Here is a 1,531-nt window from a genome sequence, read left to right on the forward strand (position 1 = left end):
AGTCCTCACAGCTCAGGGTTGTCCCCTGTAGGCCCAGCTACTCATCTGCAAAGAAGGATGCCATTAGCTCCCCTACACAAACACACACACACACACACACACACACACACACACACACACACACTGCTGAGCCCTAATGGGCAGGTTCTCTGCAGGGCCCTGAGGACCCGGTGGAAAATGAGGCTTCTTGGATTGCTTTGAGCCACTAAGGGCCATTATGTGGCCTGCAGGAGGCGGCATTTGAAGTCCCCCTTAGCCTTGTAAACAATGCAGCCTCAGGGAGCCTGGGGTTCACATCATTAGTGAGCACTTGGCTAGCTTGATCAAAACCAACAGTGGAGCCACCAGCCCCCCAATAAAGCCTGTGATCTTGTGACCTGCTGTGAGAATGGGGGGTGGGGGGGTGGAAGGCAGAGGGATGGCCTGAGCCCCCCTCTCTCCTCAGCTCTGGAAGGGGCCCTGCACCGGTCTTCTGCCCAGCCTGACAACTCCTCCGACAGCGACTATGACCTGCATGGGGCACAGAGGCTGTGAGAGGTGAGCGGGCCCCAGGCTGATGCTGCCCCTGATAGGTAAGTGTGAGCTGTCTGCACCGAGCACCTTGATTACGAAGAAGTGGGAGGGCAGCCTCATATCCATCATTTGGGAAACTGAGTCCCTGAGTGGCTCATATGGGTAAGGCTGTGGGTTCAAAATCACCCAGAGGCACCTTGGAATAAAAGCCGGGTGATCTGCTTCCGAAAGGTCACGGCCGTTGAGCATCAAGCACTGAAAACCCTAGTGAGTCGTTCTAACTCATGGCGTGCATCAGGGTGCCATGAGTCTTGACGGCAACTGGTTTGGGCTGGGCTTTTAACTTAGAGGGTGGGCGCCAATTCCAATTCAAGGCAACCCCATGAGTGTCAGAGTACATCTGTGCTACGCAGGGTTTTTAGTGGCTGATTTTTTTGGAGTAGATTGCCAGATCTTTCTCCCAAGGCACCCCCTAGGAGGACTCTAACCTGCAAACTTTCGGTTAGCAGCTGAGCACATTCAATGTTTTCACACACACACCGCCCCCCAAGGACTCCAGCAGTTGGAATAGAGCACAGGACTCTATTTTAAGATTGTTGTTGTTGTTGTTAAGTGCCGTGAAGTCAGTTCCGACTCATAGCGACCCTGCACAGGGTTTCCAGGGCTGTTCATCTTTACGGGAGCAGAAAGCCTCATCTTTCTCCCGCGGAGCAGCTGGTAGTTTCAAACTGCTGACCTTGAGGTTCACAGCCTGATTCGTAACTACTACGCTATCAGAGCTCTCTGTCTCAGAGCCCCTGAGTATTCCATAATGAACTTGTGCCCTTCTCAAGCTGCTCAAGGAGCCCTGGTGGCACAGTGGGTTAAATATTGGTGATTAAACAAAACATGCAATCAAGATGTATTGATCATGACTGGTGACTGCAATGCAAGGGTTGAGAACAAACAGGAAGGATCAGTAGTTGGAAAATACGGCCTTGGTGATAGAAATGATGCTGGAGAACACATGATAGAATTC

General features: G+C 52.0%; 1 protein-coding gene across 1 annotated transcript in view; it reads left to right on the plus strand.

The window, feature by feature from the left end:
- CD5 (CD5 molecule) overlaps positions 1-534 on the plus strand; it is a 102,826-nt gene extending 102,292 nt beyond the window's left edge. Inside the window, exon 11 of the mRNA XM_006875043.1 lies at positions 446-534. Within this exon, the coding sequence (XP_006875105.1) occupies positions 446-534 (89 nt within the window). The remainder of the gene's footprint in view (positions 1-445) is intronic.
- The last annotated feature ends 997 nt before the right edge of the window (positions 535-1,531 follow it).

Source organism: Chrysochloris asiatica, unplaced genomic scaffold (genome assembly GCF_000296735.1).
Source record: "Chrysochloris asiatica unplaced genomic scaffold, ChrAsi1.0 scaffold00310, whole genome shotgun sequence".
Classification (NCBI taxonomy): Eukaryota; Metazoa; Chordata; class Mammalia; order Afrosoricida; family Chrysochloridae; genus Chrysochloris; species Chrysochloris asiatica.